The sequence below is a fragment of the Pezoporus wallicus genome, unplaced genomic scaffold (genome assembly GCF_028554395.1).
Source record: "Pezoporus wallicus isolate ANWC-B61680 ecotype Strahan unplaced genomic scaffold, APGP_CSIRO_Pwel_v1 contig_2543, whole genome shotgun sequence".
NCBI lineage: Eukaryota > Metazoa > Chordata > Aves > Psittaciformes > Psittacidae > Pezoporus > Pezoporus wallicus.
This window is the reverse complement of record NW_026638172.1, coordinates 2,498,501-2,521,117: the sequence shown is the minus strand read 5'-3', so window position 1 is coordinate 2,521,117 and position 22,617 is coordinate 2,498,501. Positions and strand designations below refer to the sequence as shown.

At 37.3% G+C, this 22,617-nt stretch overlaps 1 protein-coding gene across 4 annotated transcripts in view; it reads right to left on the bottom strand.

Annotated features, from left to right (window-relative positions):
* Positions 1–10,117: 10,117 nt before the first annotated feature.
* Positions 10,118–22,617, bottom strand: part of DGKH (diacylglycerol kinase eta) — a 160,780-nt gene continuing 148,280 nt past the window's right edge. For 2 of the 4 annotated variants that reach the window (XM_057409708.1, XM_057409710.1), the window contains 4 exons: positions 20,548–20,667; positions 20,079–20,187; positions 18,559–18,689; positions 10,118–12,912 (listed from right to left, as the gene is read on the bottom strand). In XM_057409708.1, coding sequence (XP_057265691.1) covers positions 12,823–12,912; positions 18,559–18,689; positions 20,079–20,187; positions 20,548–20,667 — 450 coding nt within the window. In that variant the 3' untranslated portion in view covers positions 10,118–12,822. The remainder of the gene's footprint in view (positions 12,913–18,558; positions 18,690–20,078; positions 20,188–20,547; positions 20,668–22,617) is intronic. The other 2 variants (XM_057409709.1, XM_057409711.1) reach the window with 1 other exon arrangement.

Sequence of the window (22,617 nt, the reverse complement as noted above, 5' to 3'; positions counted from 1 at the left end):
CTGCTGTTACACTGATGTCGCTAGGCAGCAGACAGAATTTTTGGAATGAAATTGAAGAAAGGAAATTGCACTTGGCAAAGTGTAATTGGGAAGTGACGGTAGGCACCTGAGAAGGGCTGAAAGCTTTGAGACATGGGAGAAGGCAAATAACTGCTAAAGGGCAGAGTAGAGGAATGAGTTCAGAGGGGCAAGTGCAGGCACAGCTGTGCACTGCTGTCAGGGAAAGGAAATGGAAACTAAAGCCCAAAGACAAATCCTGCTGCCTCAGCGAGGCATCTGCCACATCCCAGGATGTCCCATTTCATCACCGTGACACCTATCCATCTCCCCCTCTATAAAAAGAACGATGCATTTACATGTAGATCCCCTTGGTACTCAGCTAAAAGAGGAGGACTCAGGCCAGCTGCTGCTCTCACTCATCCATTGTGCACTGGGCCAGAATGGAAGCTATTATGATCACTTTGTGCTTTGTCATGCTTGCAGTACAAATTCAATCCATGGCATCTTTCTGTCATCAAATGGCCAGGTACAATCAAGGCCGTGGTTCTGACATAGCTTATTTTATTTCTGAAAAGTATACTTATAAATATGATCAGAACCACATTTATGTAATTACAGAATACCCTGCAGTAACTCCAAAGGAAACAGTACAAACAACTACTTAAATACACAACCAACTCCATAATGCCAGATTCCACATTTGCTTCCAGGATGGGCAGGTATGAATCTAAACACAAACTTTCAGTGGCCCGAATGGCATAATTTTAAAATCATTTTCTTTCCCACTTTTTACCTTGCTCCCTGTTCTAATATTCTAATGTTAACATGAAGGAGCTTATAGTGCCACTGCTTTAATTTTTGCCCTTGTAGTTTGTCACTCTATTCCAACTAGACTTCTGTACATAATTCACTACTAGGACTTTGTGTTTTAGACATGTATACGGCCTTTTTAAATAAACTGTCCAGGCAATGACTCTACTAGATTTGCTTCTAGGGTTTCGCTTTGGGACTTCTAATTTAAATTCTTTCATTTCCATCATCTTTTCTTTAGATTTTTATTAATTTAGTCATGGGAGTTAAAAGTTAGCACAATTTCAGTCTTTACTGTCAGCTGTTCAGTGTCACTGGCATGAATGGACTGACGGTACACCACATGTACCAAAATACATATATTGTGGTATGAAGTTCACCCATGTACCAAACTCTTCTTAAAATTATTAAAACCTTCCCTTGGTGCATCTCTCAAGTTAAGGCTTATAATGCAGCTACCTTTCTCACATTCTTTGACTTCTTATTCACACAAATCCAAAATATGGGCAAGATTAACTATGGGAAACCAATTTTATTGTTAAGTCTAACTGCTAGAAGCAACTCTGCAGTGTTCATGGTGTCAATGCACCGTCATACCCAGTCTTCTCATGTACTGCAGTACATCCCCAGTGGTGTCCCCTTACTTTATTTGCCTCAGCTGTATCTCCCAATGTAGTCTCTTTTAAATGGCACAACTTTGAGGATTACAACCAACCATTGTGGTTTAAAGAAGCTGAATGCACATGAAATACATTCAACGTACAGGTTTCAATCCTAAGAGATTTGTAAGCACCTGGAATTCATTGTGTGTTAAAACCACCAGTGCTGACCATTAAGCATTCTTGGTTATCTATAAAAATGCCTCTTCCATGTATGATCACTTCAGGACAATAGGATCCCAGCAACAAGACGATAGCCTTCATCAATCACAGGATGATTGCCTTCATCAACCGCCTTAGGTTCTTATACACTCTATTTTTCCTTCTGTACATACCGTTTATTGTAGTTACTTTCACATCATGTCTTGTAGTTACTTTCACATCATGTCTTATATACCAGCCTAGCAGCTTACTGATCTACAACACAGTAGTTGATGATCGCCTGCAGAATTGCCCTCTGTCTTCAGGTCCTGGCATGGAATCAGCTTAAATGAGTGTTTATCTGGGTTGGTGTTAGAAAGGTTCAGTATATACTACTATGGAAAAATGTGTTTGTTTTACTGCCACTTACTGTGGAAAAGCAGGCACTACTGTGTATTGCATTTTTAACAACTGTTGTTACTATGGATGCAAATATAAATCTATTTTTACATTTAATATGCCGTATGCCAGCAAGACCTAGGGGAAGATCCCTGCAACTGTAAACACCTACATGCACAGTGACCTACTTACAGGGTATATGTGGGCTTGCACGTAGCCATATAAAGTATGTTTTAAAGCTGTATCCAAAGCCTGTAATTTAAAACAATTTTCAGGCAGTGTGTGGCAGACTGAATAGAAATGATCCACATTTTATTTAGCTTTAACATACAGAGTTTTCTTTTAATTTACAAAGGCTTACATGGTACCAAGGACTTGCCATTGTATTGATTTCAGTGGGGTGTTTTGGTTTGGATTTGAAGACAGTGGTAGCAGCCCACACTTTGAGTGGATAACATCTAAATTCAGTGTCATGGTGTTCAGGGATTTCCACTGATTTCCAGACACAGAAAAAATTCAAAGGACTTACATACATTGAATGCATTCTGTTTATTTGAGAAGGAAGATCTCATACGAGTGCCCATTATGGAAGGCATCTCTTATCATGTACAATAAAATCAACCATTGCTTCCAGCAGAATACAAAAATACACATCTCAGTGACTTCCATACAATAATAAATATGTAATCATGCATCCAACAATAAAAAGGCACGGAAAACTGGTCACTTAGTAGTCATAAAAATTACTAACTATATTAACAAAGCCACCCAAATTATCTGTACAAGGAAATGTAACAATATATTCCAAAGGTGAAAACACATAAAACATCTTTAAAATAGTATATGCAATAAATACCTCAATTGATTTTTATATATTAAAAATAAAACTGTGCCATTGTAAACAGTATGTAAACAAACAAAATTCACTGTTCCTTACCATTATTACAAGTAAATAAAGCCAAAAGTTACACCCCTGCTCTGTTAGATATACTTCATTGGCAAGTTTTATCAGGCAGTTTAAAGTTTAACTCTTTTCTGCAGCAAACAGAGCCCGTTATGTGTGTAATTGCAAGTACTAGAGCAATTGCTAAGCTTCAAAACTGACTATCCAGAATGTAGTGGGTCATCAGATAGTCAGAACTGAAACTAGGAAAAGCAATTTTTGCAGTGTTACGGACAAAAGTCATTTATTTATACTACAGATAATAGTGTCAGTAAAACTTAGCTTCTTATATACCACTGCTGTCCTACAGGTCATGAGGGGTCTGTACAAAGGTGGTAAAGCATCCCTATTCCATGAGTGGAGAAAGTGAGGCACACAAAGGTTAACTGAATTGACCCCCAGTCTTGCACCAGCTCCGTGGCAGGAAACTAAAGGCAGAATCCAGACCTCCAACCACTTCCTCCTAATTTCCTCACATATCCTCTACTCATTACTAATTTCCCCACACATCCTCTACTCAGACAAATAATGGCGTGTCCTGAACTCCAGTCCTGATTAGAGTTACAGAAAGATAACCAGCATGCAAAAGGAAAGTTGTCTCCTCACTTGGGCACCCACCTGCTCTCAGTAAAAACCACAGAGGTTTGCCACTCACAGCACTGGGAGCACAACAGGAGCTTTTTCCCCCCCAAATCTGTAATCAGATCCACATTAGGGGACTAGGAAGCCTCTACTGTTTCCTCTTTTGAGGTCTGTTTCTACAGCCAACAAGCTCCTGGAAAGTTCAACCAAGGTGCATACTTCCTTCCTTATTAGCAAGGCAGAGTAGGAATTGGAATATGATCCTTTCTTAAGCAAAACTATAGGAAAAATTCCCGGGAGTGGTGGGCATTTGCACAGAGAGATCTTCAGAGAGAGCCTCATGGGGGAACATGGCTGGTTTGCTATTTCTTCAGCTTTTGCTAACGTTGGCATAATGACCCCATTTTACAAATCCTACTGTATCCTTGGGATGACTGTATACGATGAATACAAACTTAACTGTTCCAGACATATATATTTCAAAGTGCATGATAGCTCTTGCTTGAAAATGGTACTTATAGCCTTAGGATGAAGAAATTAAGATGCATCTGTTTAGCTGTTTCACAGCCTTCTGTCTTTTTACAGGAAGAACATACTTAGAGCCTACACAATTAAAAGATACCCTGGGAAGGGATTTAGGAAGCACTGCATTACGGTATTTTTCCTCCCTGGTGCTACTAAAGAACTGATCTTTCTGTCTCTAAACAAGTGATTTCTCTAATGTCAAGCAGTTGTCTGATTTGCCTTAGCACTTAATATTTTCATAAATTTATTCATTGTGAAATATTGAAAGGCTCATTCTACAGACTGGTTCTGAAGATACCTCCATGTCTCAATGAGGAATTAAAAGCCATATACTATATAACATTTCTTTTTTTTCTTGATAAGGGACTTCAAGTGTCTCATTCCAGATCTGCAGAGCCAGGTGAGCTGCATGAAATCAGTACATATATTACAGTACTACTTTTTATTCATCAATAAATAATTCTTCACCCTCACCTGCCACACTGCATGTCCCCTTTGTGGAGAGGTATGAAAGGTGATCTGTTTTTAGAAGATTCTGTATTAAGTCTTACCAAAGTTGTTTTAGAAGGTATTTTCTTAGACACATGCAAGGACCAGATCAATGAAAAGTTCTGTACATTCTCTGAGGCATATATTCCCACCCGTGTTGTAGTTTGCAGGTTCTGTAGAAAAATCCAATTAGCAACTGCAGATTTCACATTGGGAAAAAATAAATACATTTCACTCATTTAAAAAAAATGATCACAGTAGGAAAACAGCCAGTAAACAATAGATTCAGAGGGGGTTAATCTTGGCCCCAGTGAGATCAGTGGGAGTTTTGCCAAGGATTTCAACAAAACCAAAATTTCACCCAGAATCGTGTACAGTTCTTTAGCTGACAACAATTATAAACATCCTGCCACTCCATTGTATAAGTTAAATATGAATAAGCATCTGTAAACATCCTGCAATTCATCTGATATAAAAATAATATAATAAAACCAATGCAGCATCTCAAGCATTGTATAGTATTAAGGGGTTTTTGGCTTTACACACAAGCTGGCATCATACTGGGCAGAAACTGGGTATGTATATACATATGTATGTACAGGTGTGCACGCACACACACTACAAACTAGATACTACATAACTATACACATGCACACACAAATACTGGCAAGAGAACATTCATAAGTATGGTATTTAAAAATCTTATGATCAGTCTGATGATAACTTTTATGTGAGGAGCAATTTCTACCTACCCAAATCCTCTGTAGGCTTACACATAAATGCTAAAACTGAAGTACATGAGCAATCTCCAAGGGAGGCTGAAGTGCTGTTTAAAGCTAAGCACATGTCTAAGCCCCAGCAGATCTATGTTTGCAAAGATGATGAATTTTCCCATGAACAGGACCAAGTTCTGTTATTAAGAACTGTGAATTAAGACAGGAAACTGCTAGGATTAGATGTCATCAAACGATTTGTGTGGGATGACTGCAAAGATCTCAGGTGCAGAGATCAGGCCCTCTTCATCTCTCAGAAGCTCCTCAATGGCTTGTACTCTTGATGTTCAAATCCCATCTGTTGCACATTTTATCTTCTGCTATGAATATTATCCTGCCCTTTGATGATCTATCCCCCCAACATAGAACCTGCAGTAAACTAAATGACTAGGTAACTGTCAGCTCTAGGAGGCCCCATGATTCAGCTCTTCAAGGATTTAGAGGGCATGATGTAAGAGAGTGGCTAATGAAACAAAATATTTCAGGACAGCTTCACAAGCTCTGCTTCTTGAGGGGAAAAATGGTAATTTTTGTCACATATGGATGACTGCATTTGTCAAACCGCACATTTTAAGGAGACAGAAATCCAGGACAGAAAGCACAGACACAAGTGACAGATGCCTGGAGAAAATCCTCTGAAATCTGGCTAAGCGCTACAGTCCAAATGCCTCTTTTAATACGTAGAGATGGCATCTTGTGAGAGGACAGTGCCACTAGAAACCTTCACAGCAAGCATGTGTGCTTGCTGTAAACCAACACAAACTGTCCAAGTAGAAAATCTTACATACTTAAAATTCTCATTAAGGACACCCAGGCCCAACTTAACAGCATATGTGTGCTCTCCCTTCCTGAAAAGCAAGAACAAGCAGCTTGGAATGGCTTCCCTCAACCTCCCTATTCACAGAATAATTGACTGTAACTGCAAAGGGAATCAGTCCCAGTTTACTTCAACAAAGGCAGGGAGAAAACCATACTAATATCTGTGTATCGTATGCGTATCTATGTATTGTATATATAATATGATAGTAATAGCTCTTTCCCTGTTAATGACATGTTAACTTGAGGTTATTAATTAAACTTAAAAGTTTTCTATCCAATTAACACTTTAGTTTAATAAAAGTAGAACTTAAAATACTAATTCACTTTAAATGTTCATAGTGGTGATTTGGTGCACTGTGGGGATTTTATTTTTGGCTTTTCACATGGTTTTCATTATGAAAACAAACTAGCAAATTTTACTACCTGCTGGTTCATTTCTTCCTGGTTTCATCTTCCAGTTCACACACTCTAGTGTAACATAGCTATACATGGATCAAACCCAGCTGCCTAAAAGAATTGTTTCCAATGAATTTGGAAAAATAAAAAAAATCAAATTACTTTAAGGTTTACTTTTACCTTCAGTTTCTTTTCAGTTCTAACACTAATCTTTCAATCATACTACAAATACATTTTCCCAAAGTGTTTGTTCTATACAATAAAATAAATGTAAGTCACTTGCATATTTGTCCTACTAATAGCTACCATAATTTATAGTATTTTCAGAAGCTTTACACAACTGGTTTAGTTAGCCAAAACACTTCTCTTCCAAAGGGCATTCCAGTAGCTGGTGTTAACTGTTAGTGGTATGGCAAGCTAAATACAGTTTTCAGCGGGTAATGCAAGAGTGTAACTTAAAGGATTTTAGTCCACTATGGCTAAGCTTGACCTTGGAGCCCAAAGCCCCGGTCAATCTAGATCTCCTGGAGCATCCTCCAGCTTTTCCTAGCCTGCTTGTCTAGTTATTCTGAAAAGAAATGGGGGAAACATGCGAGGTTCTCATCCCTTGCCAAACACCTGGGAAGACATCCAGACACAGGAGCTGGGAAGCAGCATGAGAACATTAGTAGAGACATGACCTGTGTTAAACATAAATTATGCACCAGCTTCTTCTGCCCTCAGTAATATAAGCATTAGGTTATATGAACTCAAAATGCCATTAAAGAGCTTATATAGAAAGTGTTTCTGTTGACTGGGAGACAAGGTCTTAAATTATTTAAACCAGATGTTTATAATTCTGCCATGTACATATATGAATTTTCTATTGACTGCTCTGAAGGCGGTAGGTCTTTAACCACTACAGCTAAATGCATTATAATTTGTCCAGGAATACTCTCAGGTCTATAATTGCCAGCACTTTGCTAGTTTGCCAAAGTGTTAACAGCGCACTAATATTTTATTATATACAGATGGTAAGGGGATGATGTTTATGTTTAATTCTACAGGCTGAGAAAAAAAACCATATTTTCAAAACCTTTTTTTTTTTTCCAGATAAAATATTGAGGGCAATCACTATCTAGCCTACAGAAGTTGCTACGAATTGTGGTATTAGCTCCAATACAGGAATAGTCTCCTGAAAGTCTCCAGTTGGCCTCTAAATGGAACATAATTTCTGAGAAACAGACTGGGCTTCTGTATGGCAGAAACGAGCATTTCAAGTACATAAGCAAACCCTTAACAGAGCTATTAAACCTAATGCAACAGTAGTAGAAAAGAACTAGAAAATGTTTTTCTGTTGGTAAAAAAAGATCAAGTTCCACACTATATTCTACATATAAATACAGGAATTTATACAACCAGTAAAGATCTATTGATAATTACCAAATGATGCTTTATCAATCCTGTTGACACTACCACTCATCTCTGAAGAAGCAGCAGAGATATTTTAAGTCCTTTCCAAACTCCTCAGCATCCTCGTCATCAAAACTCCTCCTCTTACTTAAAACAACAATACAGTCATGTATAGTTCCTGCAAACATTAAATCTTCGCAGCTAGAACAAGCAGCATCAAACCTTGATATGAAAATCATACCATAAAACATGCAATCTACGAAAACAGAACCAAAGAAACAGGAGGGTGCATGTTATAAATGTAATGCTCAGGATGCTGCAGTTAAGGGGTACTTTTACATTATTTGGGTGAAAAAAGAAATTTGTATTTACTCATAGAATTTTCTGCATCTCTCACTTACACAAGTGACAATTTCCTTGTTGTAAACTAAATATATTGTTCCAGCTCAGTTATCCTCAGCCATATACATCACTTGTGACTTTATCTTCCACAAAGGCTTTTTCCACTGCTGATTATTAGTTAGCAGAGCTGTCAAACTTATATGCAAGAACTTAATACTTAGGGACACAGATATAAATAGAGAAACAGTAGTAAACATTAGCAATGCAATCATTAATAGGAAGCATCAAGCAACATGGAATCACTGTGTTGGATTTTGTCTTACACGTCCATTGTGGAATTATCTATGTATAATATGCAGTTTTACAGCTATTTTTAAAGTAGGACTGTGGAACATCCTCTCATATTTTCTTTATACATTAATTTTCCATTACACGTGAAAAACATTTCCTGATAGATGCATTGAAAAACACAGATAATTTTACTGTTGTAATAAGATCTGTTCATTGTCAAGACATTATGAAATTTTCATTAAGTGAATTAGCATTGCTCAGTTCAATTAAAAGGTCAAGATTGACAGGTTATCTATTTCTCTGTAAAAAGCATAGGAAAATATGAAATAGGCCATTATTATAAAAAAATCAATACCTTGTGTTTGAATGACAGTTATAGTAGATTGCAGTATGAATTTCTTTGGGCAGGGATGGGGAGAAAAAGATGGTTTCTATTTATTATTTATAGGACTAAGGATGCTTACTCCAGTCCCAAATTAAGAAATACTGGATTGAAACAGTCTGGGAGGGTTTTTCATCACACACATTACATTTTACTGTTCTTCCAATTTTTAAATATTTTTCTTTGAAAGAAAGAGATTTTCAGGAGAAAAAATAGTGGTTAAAGGGAAATGCGTACAAATGGGTCATAAAGAAAATTCTCAAATGCCATCATATAAAAAATTATATTTTTGAACAAGTTTTTTCTTTAAAGTATTGTAAAAAAACCAACACCTACCACCATGAATTTGCCTGATTCCGTTGCATTTCTAAGAAGAAGGCATTAGGCATTATAAAGGCAATTCTTGCATGACCCAAATCAGAAGTTGCTACAAACTGAATGCAATGAAAAGGAAAAATCCTATTTGAAAATGACAGAAACTTGCACTTAGCAATCTGTTGCCATTTTAAGACACTTATTTCTCTTTGTCCTCTTTCTGAGGTGTAGGGCATTTCAGCTATATGAACCCAGCTACGTAAAAAAAAAAAGTCAATTTCTCTGTATTCCTTTCAGATTTTAAGGTATGCTGCGTGACCACGGAAATTAAGTGTATTTGACTAGGGGAAAAAAATTAATCCGGTACATTTTTTGCCTTGATTAATCTAGCATGTTGAATTTGGCTCCACAAGACCTAGTGGGATAACTTGTTTTCTAAAATAACCTAGTTAATTTCAGGGTATTTTTGTTAGTAACACTGGGATATGCTTTGGAGCACTTAAACATCAGGATTAAATTATAAAGAATTCAGTTCATTAAAAAGTTAGCTATGTATGTCCTTAGTCCTGGGAGCTCAGACTTTTACAGCAGTAAGGAAAAACCCAATACTTGGAAATCACAATAATCATGAGATAGTAACACTGCATTCACAAGTCTTTCTTTAGAAAAGTCATATAACTAAACACAGTTACAACTCATGACCTCAGCAAAGAAACCCCATAAAATATTTTGAGCCCCTTTGTCAGATGCATTTTGATTTCATAGCCGACACTAGTCTAAGGCATAGAGTTGCATAAAATTTGCTCTCCTGGGCATCTAATAAATACAGCATAAATGATGCTTGCATTAATTTTTTTTTTTCTACTTACTTACACATTTTAAAAAACCTTCTACTTAGGACAATCGAAGTTAAATTCTTTGGTGGTCATTTAAAAAAAACCCAATGAACTATACATAGACAATTGATCAGTTGTCCTATACTGAGGTAATCTGAGGAGTGCCATGAGAAAGTCACGTTACAAACATTTCCCCATCTTCCCTGCCTAAAAGCAGCTTCCATGTTTTAATATACTCATCACAGACCTCTGCAGCGACCTGAAGAGATCCATAGCCCGTCTTAACGCGTTGCATATAGCAAGGCTGAAAGTTGAAGAGTGTATCCTACAATCAGGAAAGCAAAGAAAGTTCTTCTGTGTATCATGTCCTTGATCCAACCAGGAAGATTAACTGTGCAGTCTACTGTAACATCATTGTATTAGAGTGCTGTCACACATTAAAATCTAGGGTAGCTTATGGAGAAACAAAGAAAAAAGGAAATACAATTTGAGAATACTTGACAGATACCATCTGAACATCATTAAAGGGGTGAATGTCAAGTACATAAAAAAAACCCCAAATCTTTCCATTGTTTGCATATGCTTTTCATACAACAGCATGAAAATCATGTCACTTGGCAAAGGGATTTTGTTTGTTGATTTTTTTTTATGGAAAACCTAATGGAACATAGCCTTTTGCTTTTGTTTACCAGAATAATCAATTATGTCCGCAGAGCTCCCAGAGTGGTGCCTGCTGAACCTACAGCAGCAAGAATACCAAGTACTATAATGACATAAATGAAGCCTGTTTTGCTCCTTTTTATTTTTTTCTTTTTCTTTTTTCAGTAAAACTATGAGGGGAATAAGTTTTACATTTCAAGGGATGACTCCCTTCATACTCATAAGAAGAGGAGGGCAAAACTAGGATTTAGTACTTGACGTTAGCCCCTTTAAACAGGAAAAATAAGCTTTGGAAAAGACAAATGAAACCTTACTCTGCTGCCTACGTGGAAAACACCAGTAGATATTAAGATACTCTTTAACTTGCCAGAAATGTCAAAGCTACTCAATTAAGTAAAAGTCAAGTGTTCCTTGTGCCTCAATGGCATGACGTTAAGAACATACAGAGACACCAATTCTGCTCAAGTTTTCAGGCAGGTGGTGCCATCTCATCCTAGCTCAAACATTTAAGTAGGGTTGTGTTTTTTTTGTAGATATATGCAAATGATTTTTCTAGTAGATTAACATTTTTGTGAAAAATGAACCAGGAAATTCAATTGTGAAGCTATGTTTCTTTTAAGTAAACTGTAAATAACCTTATAAACTCAGGTCTAATGCAATTTCTAAACAAAGATGGTTTTCATTTTTTAGCCTGTTTACACTCATGGATTACTGTATTGCATGTGATTCCTCTTTGCATGCATAGTGTAAAACCTTAGAGCCTGGTTTTTAAATTTTTATGATCTACCAATGTAGGAGTGCTGACGAGAAATAAATTGATGCCTTTGTAAAGAAATATATAGAGAGACGTTTCTAAAGTACTAGTTAATTAGTAATGAGTAAAAGCTTACCCCACAAAAAACAAATCAGCTGCTACATTTTAAAACTCTTCTTACGTAGGATAAATAAAATGAATTTTCCTGTAAAAAAATTTTATTAATCTTTCAACCTGCTTTTTGAACAATAGAATAAATAAAACCATTAGTGCCTTGAAGTTCAAATGTGCTACAGATGGTTAAGGTAATTGAATAACTACATTAAAACGCACCATGAGAAAATTCTTTATCATTTTCCATGCAGGAAGCCAATTGATATTTTTGTGAGGTACCGGTCTTTCAAAAATACTCATAAGTTAGTTACCTGATGCACCTTCTGTACATGGTATATTTAAAAATCTAACTGTACAGTGTTTCAATCATATATAATGCATATAATTTGCTGAATATGGCACAAATGCTAAGTCTCCACACCCACACATCCTTTGCTGTAGAACACGCTTTAGGCATAACACAACACTGAAGAACAGAAAAGTGCCTGAAACTAAAAGAGAAACCAACAAAACACTCAAGTAGTAATAAATTAAATCTCATTCAAACCAATATAAAAGTTGTTCAAGTGTTTAAAGTATCAGATGTGTCATGCAACAGAACAACGGACAATTCAGGCAGGCACACCATGCATTATAGTTAGCATTCATGGTATCGCAAGGTATCTTGTCCTTCCTTCTGCATGGCCAGTGAGTGCTGGGTACCTGCGGCACTGCTAGGCTCACATGTTGAACCTCCAAACCCTCTTGGTCTCCTGCACAGGAGGTTTTATCGAGCTATGCCTTGGAACGATAACCAGACAACCTCATGCTGTACAGTGGTATCTTGCTGCAGCAGAAAGAGAGGCGTACTGAGCTTCATGTAAGCAAAGCAATCATTTCTTGATTATATTTTCCAGTCAGTGCGGTTCACCATAAACCTATCAATTTACCAAAATGTGCTTTTCCAAACTGGCCAAGTTTGCACACCAAGAAAACGTCTTTGCAGAACATATCACCTTTTCCCTTTTTTTTTTTTTGGCACAAATCCTTTTGTACTCTTGCAGCAAGCTCTTCACCATATGAGAATTCAGAGATACTAGCTTGTACAAACACCGGTGCTTATTCTTCCATAGAGTAAACTACAAAGACAGCTAAGTGCCTGCAACAGCTTTGCTTCTCCAGCAACTTTCCCTTCTCTCTCTAGGGAGAGCACCAGCATAATTACACTTCAGACAAAGGGGTGTTCTTGCCGAGCTCCTTAATTCCCTGGAGAATTCGCTTCATATGACCCACTTTCGTTATCCCCAGGTCCTACAGAAATTCAGACAGAAAAGAAAAAAAAAAGAGAAAAAGAAAAGTTTATTTACAAAAAGGAAGGAAAAAAAACCCAACACCGATTATGTTCTAGCCATGCAACAGATGTCTAGAAATGTGCTCACTGCAATCAGCATTAACCAGAAAACATTCTATGGCACTAGCAAGTGTTGCCTAACAAAAGAAATTGCTTAGAACATACAATGAATCCCTTTCTGTCTTGAAGACAGAAACTTACTTACCTGCAATAATGACAATCCAAGGCACTGCAATATCTGTCAAAACCATTTCACTTCTAAACACTTCTAAACCTTTCACAGTTTTTGGCAAAAAAGAGAACAATCTCCCCCTCCTCTCTAATATAGCAATCAAGTGTTTATTAGGATGTGATGGATTAGAGCTTCTGTCCAGCAGTGTCACTTGAACTGAGGCCCTATGTTGTGTGTTTAAATCAGCAAACACACATATCCCCAGTTTCTCAAGGGAAAGTGGATGTAAAGGCTACAGGCATGTAGGACAACTTCCCTTTAGAGAGCAATAGAAAAGGTAAGCATCTGTTTTTCATTCCAAGAAGGTTACATCTCCTAACACGGATCTTCCTGATTAGAGAACTGGCAGAAAAATTCTCAGAGACATCACGGTCACATCCCAGAGGAAAAATGTAAAAGGCACAAGCATCAATCTCCTTGTAGCCACCACTGAAGCAATCACATCAACTGAAATGTTTCCAATAGTGGTTACTGGGACCCATCTTCATATGGGTGACAATAGACAACAACTTCTTGCAGCAAACCTCTTCCAGTATTAATAACAGGTTTAGCAGCCTCCTTTTTCAATTTTGAATGTTCCAATGGTCAGAGGAGTAAAATGGGATGCCCAGCAGTGCTAATGATCTCCAACTGTGCTAATGAATTTTCAGCTAAGTTTGTTGGAAATCTTCCCTTATCTGTAAAACCCGGCTTTGAAAACCCCTTTAAAATCCTTTCATTAGTCATGTTGAGCAAGTGGCAGTCAAACACTAGCTATTTGTAGAATAAACCTTATGTACAAAAATTGTGATTAAAGAAAAAAAGCCTTGGAAAAGTGTTGCTACCTGTTTTTCTGAAATAGAAATCCTTTCATTTTCATAGGAAGATTTTCCATTACAAAGACATTAAAAAGAGTGCAGTTAAGCAGCTTGAAATAATTATTTGCATAGAGTGAAAAATGAAACCATATATAATATTCTGTACATACTCTGCCCAAAGACTGTATCTGCTTCTCTACAGCCACAGAAACCTCAGAAAAACTGTACTTTGTAGTATTATTTGTAAGTGTTAGCATGCAATTAATTTTTTCATTTCTTCAAAGGAAGAAAGGGATGGTAAGATGGGCATGAATTATGTTATTGTAAAGGTAGCACAGCACAAATTAAACCAGTGGATTAATTTTCAGAGAGGCAAGATGGAATTCCGGTTATGTTAAAATAAATGCTAAACTTCATTTTCCAATGAATCCAATGAAAAAGTATTGAAACTACTGAAATAGTCTAGTTATTATGTGGAGGAAATATTACATAAGTGAAAACCAATAAGGATGCTTTCCAAGCCATGAGAAGCCACACATTAAAGGTTAAGAACTCGCAAATTCTTCAGAATGTTTTTCAGAACTAGAACTTCTGTTGGATAAGCAACATAGCGAGATGCTGCCAGACTTCGAAGATCAGAGGAAAGAATCACGTTATGAAATTCCCAGAGAACTCAGCCACTTTTACCATGTATTGTCAATAACACTTCTGCTTCAGAGGCAAAAACTCTTGGTTTTATTTCCATTCCAGTTAAAAGTTGCTGTAATGTGTATCAGAACAGCAAGTGTCAAGAGTCTTATCACAATTTTGGGGACCTTTCTGATGAATTCTGCCACTTTTCAAGAGAAAAAAAAAACCAAAACAACCAACATGATAAACTGATTTTTTACGCCTGTGTAATAGTTCGGGTTTTACACATTCCTGACACTAGATGCTGTCTAGTACTCTCAGCTTACTACTGCTGCGGGAAAAGTTTGCAGAAATTCTCTCATCTCAGACTAAAAGGATCAGCTACAGCACCATAGCATGCATCATTCAAAAAGCAAGATGCCCAAAGATCTGCAGTTTTGTGCATGTTTCATCATGATTTGTGCATATTTGATTGATATATAATTAACAAAAATTCAGTTGGACTAAAATCTGAAGACAAAACTCTAGCCAGAGTCTGAGGAAGAAAATAGCCTTTCTTTTTCCCCAGCTCTGGCCTTAAAACTACAGGATGACCTCTTCTTCCCTAAGCACTTTACCATCTCTTCAGCAGGTAAGGCTCAAAAAATACTAGGAAAATAAACCCAAACCAAACCAAAAACTTTGGGCAAGAAAAAGCTGATGAAAATTCCTGCAACAGCTCTCAGGAGTTCTTCATCTGCACTGTATTACGGTGATTAGCCTGCTATTACGGTGATTATGTCTGCTTAGCCAAGAACCCATTTATTCCAGCTTTGCCCCACAGATTTTGGCTGAACATACCATCAATGTAATACTACCAAACAATTTATATTAACACTGCTCAGTATTAACATCTTCCAGATGACAAACCTACCCTACTTGCATTCCCAGTGTCAAAAGCCATGCAGCATGTCTGAAGTCGAACAAATCTTAGAAAGCATTTTCCACACAAGAACTTCTTCAGAACATGCTACTGCAAAACACCAAGATGAAATGCTGCAGTCCTGGGCACAGACTTCAGCTCAGCTGGCACTGCTTATCAGGCTGACATGAGGTATGGAAACCCTTTCACCAAAGAAACCTAACACCGCTATGGAGCTCTAAGGAGACATCATCCTCATCCTAACAAATGTCTTGCAGTTCTTAGTTACTACTAAGTAATCAGAACAGCTTGTATAGGAACATGGTTATGAATACTAACAAAGCTGCATTTATTTCAGAAAAAAGCAGCGTCTAGCTTTAAATGAGTTTGCTTGTAAGAAGCAAAGTCACAACAAGTTTGCTTTCTACAGTTTCTACAGCAGAGTTTGCAAGTCACTGCCCAGTCTTTCCTCAAGCAAAAGAAAATCACATGGGTGTAAAAGTTCCTAAAAATATTCCTCATTCCCCTAAACAAAATCAGGTATAGGAGGCTGAAGAAAGGGTGCTACTGCAGGACTGGTTGGAGAGAGGTATTTAGTTCCTCTTGGAGGTGTTCTCCATTTGCCAGTTGCAACACAGAGCTGAGAGCAGAATCGCAAGCTACACAGAAATACATAGGTGTCCAATTCCTCAGTCAACATATTGATCTATTTCAGTGACGTGTGCAAAGGAAGAGAGTTTCATCAAATCCTTTTCTGTACTGCTTTTTATCTCTACTTTTGACCACAGAAAGGTGGACCCAGAGGATTCAATTAAATCAGGTAATGACTATTCCTGTTGTAGACATGATAGATAATAGAGATAAATCTATTGCACATGACTTGAGATCTTGTGCATTAATGATGAGCCCATTTAGCTTGGCAGGAAGGACAAGCCCTGCACTGGAGGAGAGGCTGCAGACAGTGCTTACAATAGCACTGACGACTCATCTACACACCTTGATTGCCAAAGGGAGGAAAAAGGTACCACATTACGCATCTTGACACCAGTTCAGGTCACTGGCCAGAAAACCACAGGCTCCCTGAGTCATCTCTGATTGGCTCCCTGCAGAGATCATGCCCTGTATGTAATGAACCAGACAAGAGCTAAACTCTGCTATTTCAATTCAGCATTGCTACACAGAGCACAAGCCACGCTTGGCCAAAAGCCTGGCCTACCTTACAAACAGCACTGCTTTGGAAGCTCTCAGCATCTGCTAACAAGCAGATGGGGCGATTCTAGAACAAGACTTCTTCTAGCACAGGATATACGCTTGCCAACTTGCATAGAACAACTCCTCACCCAGATATCCTGAGCAACTTTAAACATACGTGTGTCAGGCAGCAATACATAAAGGGGACAGTGAAAGTCTGCCTCTCTGTAGGGTCTAAGACAGGCTTTTAGACATTTCAGGGCATAGGACTTCGTGATGGGGGTTTACTTATGCTGAATCAGCACGAGTCTTAGCAACAGGGTGTCAGGTTGATTATTACCCTGCTGCAGATATTTACTTGGCTGAAGTGCCAGTCTTCTGGGCATGCAGTCAAATTGGAACCTATCAGAAATGAGGCATAGCGAGAAGCCATGCGTAGTTTAACGCTGATCTCACCCACTGTCACATATTCAAACAAATCAGACATCTTGATTATTTGTAAGATTTCTTAACATTTTAGCAAACCTATGCATTGTGTAATGCTGAGTTTCCCAGTTAAGTTTTACATTTGTTCAGTGCTCATTCAGAACAGGGACTTGCAACATCCATCACTGGAGCATTGTGATGATTGATAATTTTCTGTTACTAAATTTCTTCAGGGAGATACTGCCCTGAAACTGTCCCTCCATGTCAGGAACTACCCTGAACAAAGGAATTTAACTTCCAGGGAAAGAAATTTAGGAAATCTAATACCAAAATAACACACAACAGCCAAACATCTCAGGTATCTTCAGCAGCTGCCTTCTACTGCAACAGTCACACAATGCAAGCACGTTGAGATTTCATAAGATATAAGAAACTTTAAAAAAAATCGCCCATTTGAATGAAGTATTGCCACTATCTGGAGACTACTGCACTGTGGCTAGAGCAATGACTTGCACTCTAAATGTAAATGTTTGCAATTCATACAATAACCTATTTCTTCTCTTATGTGCTAAAAGCAGTTGCAAAACATATTATGAAGAGCTCATTATAAAGAACTCATTACTACTGAGTTCCTGGAAAAAGTAATGTAATGAATCCCCAAAGATACAGCCGCTATTATATATAATGGATGCACTTAAGACATTCTTGAAAAAGACTAGCAAGCTCAAATAACAGCCTCAGAATGCTAGGTAACATTTCTCCCTGCAAAACTTACCAGTTTGACCTCTGAGAAAGAAAGAAATTTTTGCAATTTTAGAGTCAAAAGAAAGTGTTCTTTTTTAAATCTCTACAGCTAAAATCAGCACAGAGGTTGGTCATGGACGAGAAAACCTGTTGCAAAAGTCTGTTATGACACATGAACGCCAAGTCCAATGCTGCAATTTATTAAGCTGTTTATCTCTCTCACACCCACTATATCCAATATATATACAATAAATCACCTAAAGCAGGTCAGCTGCTCGTAGCTGCTGACCTTGCAGTAGATAGATTAAAAATTATTATCACCACTTTCAACTGATCCATGCTGTTTAATGGAAACAGCGAACTGAAGATAACATTATATTACACTCATGTCAGTAACATATCAAACGTGCTTTTTCTATACCTTCTGACATAAACCATAATGCCATCATTCTACATAAAGTGCAAAAAAAAAGGAAAATTCAGATAACACAGATATGCGTGGCTGCAAGTACAAGTCAGCACTTAAGAAACTCAGGCCAAAGGACAGCGCGTATTAGTTTATTGCATATTTGCACAGTGTAAGCCAAGCTACAAGCACATAACAAGTGCGGGGAAAGAAGAAAAGTTGGTTGTTGTTTTGTCAAAGAAAATGGTCAATAGCAGAAAAGTAGCACAAAGGAAATACCTTAAGATCTCGCCTTTCCAGGTGTAAAAGCTCAGAGCCTCGGATGTCATGGCTGATGAAGATTTCTTTGTACTCTCCCAAACTGAGCAGATCCAGCCAAGCAGCAACTTCATCTGTGCCCCATTTTTGAACTACCAAAGTTAAGAGCAAAACCCCCTTAATTTCTACATGCTCAAATGCATCACAAGCAAAGGTTAGGCCAAAGAGAGTGGAAAACAGAGTAGAATTGCCGTGCTAGCAAAGGGAAAGGTTAGAGGTGTCATTTCCACAAAAACTGACAATTTCCTTTTTACATGCAGGTTACAGATTAGCAGTTAACATGAGAAAGTATCTAAACAAAGTTGGGGTTCTTTGCTTTGCAGCCATGCTCTCAGCTTTACTCCAGTTTCTTCAGTAAAGCCTTTAAAACCAGATGCCCCAACAAATTCATATTAAACCATCTTAGGATCAGTGACGCAGTCTAACGCTGTTCTGCTTTATACCATTAATTTATTAGTAGTCATCCAGTGAGAGAAGAAGCCTCCAAAACTAATTAACATGTAAAATCAAAATATCAACCATACTTCAAATATAGCAATGGCAGCAAGCAAGTCCAGCTTTAATGAACAGATTCCAGTATTCTTAATTAATGCAACAAGTATTCTTTAATCTACTCTGTTACACAGGCCATTAAGAAGCTCTCTGTAAAACATTGTTCTCTAAGGTTAGTTGCCCACATTAGTCCTAATAATACCACAATTATTAAAAAAAAATCAGTTATGCTGCTTATTGCTATAATTTTGCAACTTTGTTCAATGCTGATCAGTTTCACAGTGAAATGAAAACCAACATCTAATCTGATATTTAAAGTCTGATTGATAACTGCAAGATTTTGCAGGTTATGACCAACTGTCCATTACAAAGACAAAGATGTAGGAACAGTTTTAGGAACATCTAATCACTAATTAACTCCTGGACATAATCTTAAGGAAATAAGTTCATGGATAAAAGTCGGAAGAGAGGAGAGTGGAGTTTGTTCAACTTCTTCTAATTAAAAACTCAGTATTGACTATCATGGACTTTTGTTTGATTTGTTTCACTTGCTGAATTTAAAATCCATCTGAAATTTAAGAATAACTGGTTAATTAAACCAGCATGATAAAAGCTATCGCACACCTTCTGAAACTAACCTGAAAAACCTGAATTGGAGCTTACCTATGGCATGTATTGCTATGGGTTAACCAAATGTAACCAACCAGCAAAGACACAGGTCCTGTTGCATGATAAAACTACCTAAATATTTTCACAGTAGTTCTATGGTTCACTTGGAATACTGGGGTCCTACTGAGTGCTTTCTAAATGCATTGAAAGAAATATTCACCCTAATGAAGATGCCAGCTAGCTCCACGGCTTTTCACATTGACTCTTCTCTTAGGTAGGATGCCTCATGTCCCTTCTTACATTAAAAAAAAAAAAAAAAAATCATAAAATCACATTTTCCCCAAATACGATATTTTTTCTTGTCATTTCAAAACACATACCAGGCTGAGGGCTGGTCTTATGCTTCTGAATTTTTTCTTTTTTAAACTTAGGCACTATGCGAAACACTGTACTTCTGTTGTTTCTTTTAGCATAATCCAGAGGGGGATCCTGCATGCAAGAAGAGACAGTTACCTTTAATTAACAGAAAACAACAGTTAAAATGCATGTTAGAGAGGGTAATTCATAGTTAATCTCAAAAACTAAGACAAAATTTAACTGCTGTAAGGAATAATGTCAGGATTTAACTCTATACATATTTCATTTAATAACCATTCAAATCCTTTTCTCTCAGGAGAGAGAACAAAACACGCAAATAGCCCTAAGCTTAGAAGTTTGTTCACAGCAGACAGAAATGATCCAGCATCACTACTGAAATTGCCTCTTCAGATCATGAGGATTCTAATGTACTCTACCCTACTGAAAGAAAATTAAGTTCACTTAGAAACAGGAAGTATAAATCAAACTCACCTCATCATCATTTGGTTGGAAAACATAATAAAGCCAAGGAATCTCAGCAAGTTTTCTCAACTCTATTTCCACACTGTGCAAAGCATCAGATAAGAGTTCTTCATGGGGAGCTTCTAACTGCTGTTTATAAACAGGCCAAAAAATATTAGTTTTAGTTTTATTAGGATACAATATTTAAATCTAGACATATTATTACCATACACAAACAGATGACTACTTCATGGTGAGTGTAAACACATGATGAAAACAAACAATCTTCCAAAATCACATTTTCCTTCAAAGATGCATCCGACACCACATTTAGTATGGTCCCAACCACGAAGTGGTCGCTGACACAGCTGAGACCTTTGGTGCCCATCACCTGGACATAGCTGTTAATCACCAACATCACTCCTGAGTCTACATAGAGAAAAAGTTATCTGATAACACAAATATTAGAATACACTAGAAATGGAAACTACCAGCACAAGGGAGGCAAAACCTGACCAGAAGAGCAAGAGCCTGGACAATCTCTGCATAAAAAGTGGTGTGAAAAATTTGAATAGGTGATAGTAAGCCTGAGTTACTATTTGCAAATATCTTCATATGGTAGATCACCTCATGGTCAAGTAAGAGGAAATGGATTTTACTAAAGATGCTCCATTCCCAAAGGTCTTCCAGTGGTGACAGATTACTTGAACTACCCCTTCTGACTATGTGCAACATGGAGCTATAGCCACTGCTGTTGGCTGAGGGTGGGAAGAATAGTGACCGGACTTGGAAGGGGGGCACTACTGCAGCCCCAGACAAGTGTCAAAAAGCCAAACATATCAGAGAATGCCAAAAAAGGAAGAGAAAGTGGTAGCAGCTAAGTAAATTAGTTGGAATTACTAATAAAGCAATCTGAACATCTGTTTCTTTGAAGTAAACGTAGTCCCACAGCAGTGCAGCATATCCTTTTGAAAGGATCTAATTAAGTTATATCCTAGTGAATGCATCTTTAAAAGGGAGTTGTAGGAGAATCTTTGATCTCTAGTGCTGGAAAAAAGATTTTGACGTCGTTGGTGTTTGGTGATAAATTATAAGCCCTATTAATTTAACCCTACCTAACAATAACTTCTTTGCTTCAATAGTTTGCATAGTTCGCACATTTCAAAGAGGAGACCATCCTTACTAAGATATTGCTGTTTAATGTACTAATATTAGAAATATATGCTCCCCCCTGCTATCATGCCATTTTCTCTTCCAAAGCTCACAGAATTCAGTGCCCATAAGCAGACGCTGATCTTTCTTTTCCCTCGTTTTTTTTTCAATGTGAGTAGTTCCACACATACTTGAAAATTTTCAACGTTTGTTGTGTTTTCATTTTGAAGAAATTATCAGCTATGGTACATAAACAAATGAAACAAGAGTTCTGTCTTTCTCAACGAGCACTTATCTAATTGCTTGATTCTTAAAGGAACACATTTTGCTTGAAGACAAAACGAATCTCATAAGGTTAACCGGGGTGCCCTGTTACTGTGGCTGTGAAATACTATTCTGAACAACTGTGTTGTCAAATGACAACGGACATCTCTGGAAGATTATCTCTGGAACTTCTAAACAGCCTTTTTAGTAAAAGATGGGTTTGATGTAGGCTCATGAAGACATCTACGCAGACCATAATGAGAAGTAGAATTACAACATGTAAAAATCAGAAATAGACAAATTAATCAAATTAAGCTTTGAAGCCTGAACAAGGCAGCAGTTTGACAACACAATGAGATCAAAACTGGCTATAGAAAAGGTAATGTTTCAATGGGAAGGTTTCCATAATAACATTATTTTCAGACTGCCTTGATAAATTACTATAGCCTTAGTATTAAATTTTTTCTTCTAACTATGCTTTTTAAATGAATTTTGACTCCCCATTCAATCTGAAATATGAGGAATTAGTAATAATAATTTGAAAAAAATAGCAGATATTCTCCCTTTTCTTGGACAAAAACATAACCTTGTCTTCTAAAACATCATAAAATAGACCACATGAACCTAATCTTCTGAATATTTCTAGATTTTAGATGACTATTAGCCTATAGACCATATTACCTT